Raw genomic sequence first — 2,390 nt, forward strand, 5'->3', positions numbered from 1 at the left:
GGAAAGAGCTCTGACACACTGGCCAGATTGTGTATCTTACTTTGTAATGAAATGGGTAGGATACCTAGATGGAACCAGGCAGCTCTGAATATCTAAGACAACAACTTTTGCAACAATCTGTTTCAGAAACCTTTTTCTGTCTTGTTCATTCTTACAAAGTGTAAGCAGCAGACTTGTACTGTTCCCTCTTGAATAGTTAATTGCATTCTTCTTCTGGAAGGCCGAACTTTGGATTTAAAAGCACTTTAGTTAAGATCTTATTACTTGAACTTGAGCAAAACATCTGCACAACAGGGCAGAAAACAGTGCTCCTTAGGTACACTGAAGTATTAATAGTAAATGGTAGTTGTTCTACTGTTCGTTCATACGCAGGGATCAAAGCAACTAGGTCAGAAGGATTGTTTCTCTTAATGCAATCAGCGACCAAAAAGTTAAAATCTGTTCATTTAGGCTGAAATGTACCAATTCATGTAGTTCGTGAAAAATTTACTGTTACAGGGCTGTAGCATTTAGTGATGCTACCTTAGTCCTGTTCTTCCTAACTTAGACCAAGCCTTATAAACACCTTCAAGAATTCCAGATGATAGGTAACATATCTGTTACTCTGAGATACCAGTGAAGGAGTTCACTTCTCCCAGAATTGAAATTAAAGTGATAATGTACATGTACTTCACATGTGCTGGTGAAAATCAATAGAATAAATTAAACTGGAAAATTTTATATTTCTCTTTTCAGACAAATATTCCGTGTTTTGGACCTGATGAAAGTGGATATGGCAAATTACACAATTAAAAGCCTTAGACCATACCTCTGGCATAACTTGGTGGACTACGAAAGAACAAAATTCCAGGAAATTCTTGAAGAAACACCAGGTATGTACCATGCTATTTTTAATTTAAACTTCTCTTTTAAAAAAGGCTATTTAAATGTGTGCTTTGAAAAATCTGTAAGTTGCAGTTAACTTAGAGGAAAACTTCAATTTCTTGTCTGTATCTAAAGAATGGAAAAGTTTTTTGACAAGCAAGCTATCACTGGATGATTGCTTAACTTGCTGTCTAGTTTGTCTGTCTGGGGCATTTTCAGACAAACTTACATTTACCAAATTGGTTGGTGTCTGAAAGACAAACAAGTGGTGACTCTTGCTGTCTGGATGCAGAAGCCCTACGTAAGATGAGACTTTTCTCTCTTGTGTGTGCAACAGTTCTGTTGTTAGTGTGAAGTAAACATGTAAAAACAGTTAGTGTGCCTGAAAGGTAGAAGTGGTAAGATCAATGTTTTAATAAACAAAAGGCAGGCTCTGAAAAAAATTTCTTAGATGGTGCAAAGTCAACTTGATGCACTATAACAGATTTTTGTTTAATGTGGTTAAACAGTCTTCAGAAATACATCCTCTAAAAAGAATAAGTAAGCTTGCTAACATCTAGAGCAGGGGCTTCTAAAATGGGAGCCCTGAACCACTGATGGGGCCTGAGTGTTCATATATGGAGCCTGAGAAAACCTCTACTACAACAAATCAAATGTTTTAATCTTCCTTCACCTCTACTTTTCAGTCTTATGCCCCAGCTGATGAGTGGTCTCTCTGAAAAAGGGAAAACAATTCTTTGGGAACTCAAACTTTGAGGCTTTTATTACCTAAAAATCTTGTCTGAAGTCTAACAATTTGTGGCTGGGTTTGTACAAACTAGGTAGAATTTCAAGGTGATCAGTGGAAGAAAGTGAATGAGGGAATTAAAGTGTCAGACTCAGCTGTCCATTATGTTTAAGTCTTCAGAGGTTGAATTCTCTTAGGTATACAACCTTTTTCTCAAGGTAGTGCTTATTTTGATGAAGGCATGCAGTAAATCTGTGCTATTTGCAATGCTTAGGTGCCCTGAATCTCACAACAGAATGGATAAAGGAATCGATAGAAGATGAATTGTCATCTGTTTCTGATGAGTCTTCATCATCCCCTGGTGCTGATAGTAGTTCGAAACCAATTATTAGTCCTACACTGGTGCTAAACAATGGCTACTTGAAACTGTTACAATGGGATTATTGCAAAACAATTCCAGAGGTAAGAAGTTACATTTTGGTGTCTTCAGATTACCAGCTATATGAAATCATTGGTGTGATATACTAATCCTGCTATTGATGACAGTAAGTGAATATTCTCTTGCACTCCATAAATTACTGCACAGTAAATTTGAAATTTGGAGATTATATTCTAGTCCAGCTTCTGAAATTCGAGATGGGCAAGTCAACAACCAGAAAAGAACAAGGTAAAGGTCGTTTTCCCTCTTTCCAATCATAGCTCACCAGCTCCACCCTAAGAGCAGCCTTGGCTGTGGTCAAAGGCTGGGCCTTGTACTGACAGTACTTGGCTTTCTGTATCTTTAAAAGAACTGATTGTA

At 37.3% G+C, this 2,390-nt stretch overlaps 1 protein-coding gene across 11 annotated transcripts in view; it reads left to right on the plus strand.

Moving 5' to 3' along the window:
* TCP11L2 (t-complex 11 like 2) overlaps window positions 1–2,390 on the plus strand; it is a 16,199-nt gene that overhangs the window by 8,151 nt on the left and 5,658 nt on the right. For all 11 annotated transcript variants that reach the window (XM_017737942.1, XM_017737938.1, XM_008636383.2 and 8 more), the window contains exons 7-8: window positions 736–872; window positions 1,866–2,053. In XM_017737942.1, the coding sequence (XP_017593431.1) occupies window positions 736–872; window positions 1,866–2,053 (325 nt within the window). The remainder of the gene's footprint in view (window positions 1–735; window positions 873–1,865; window positions 2,054–2,390) is intronic.

This window comes from Corvus brachyrhynchos, unplaced genomic scaffold (genome assembly GCF_000691975.1).
Source record: "Corvus brachyrhynchos isolate BGI_N302 unplaced genomic scaffold, ASM69197v1 scaffold56, whole genome shotgun sequence".
Classification (NCBI taxonomy): domain Eukaryota; kingdom Metazoa; phylum Chordata; class Aves; order Passeriformes; family Corvidae; genus Corvus; species Corvus brachyrhynchos.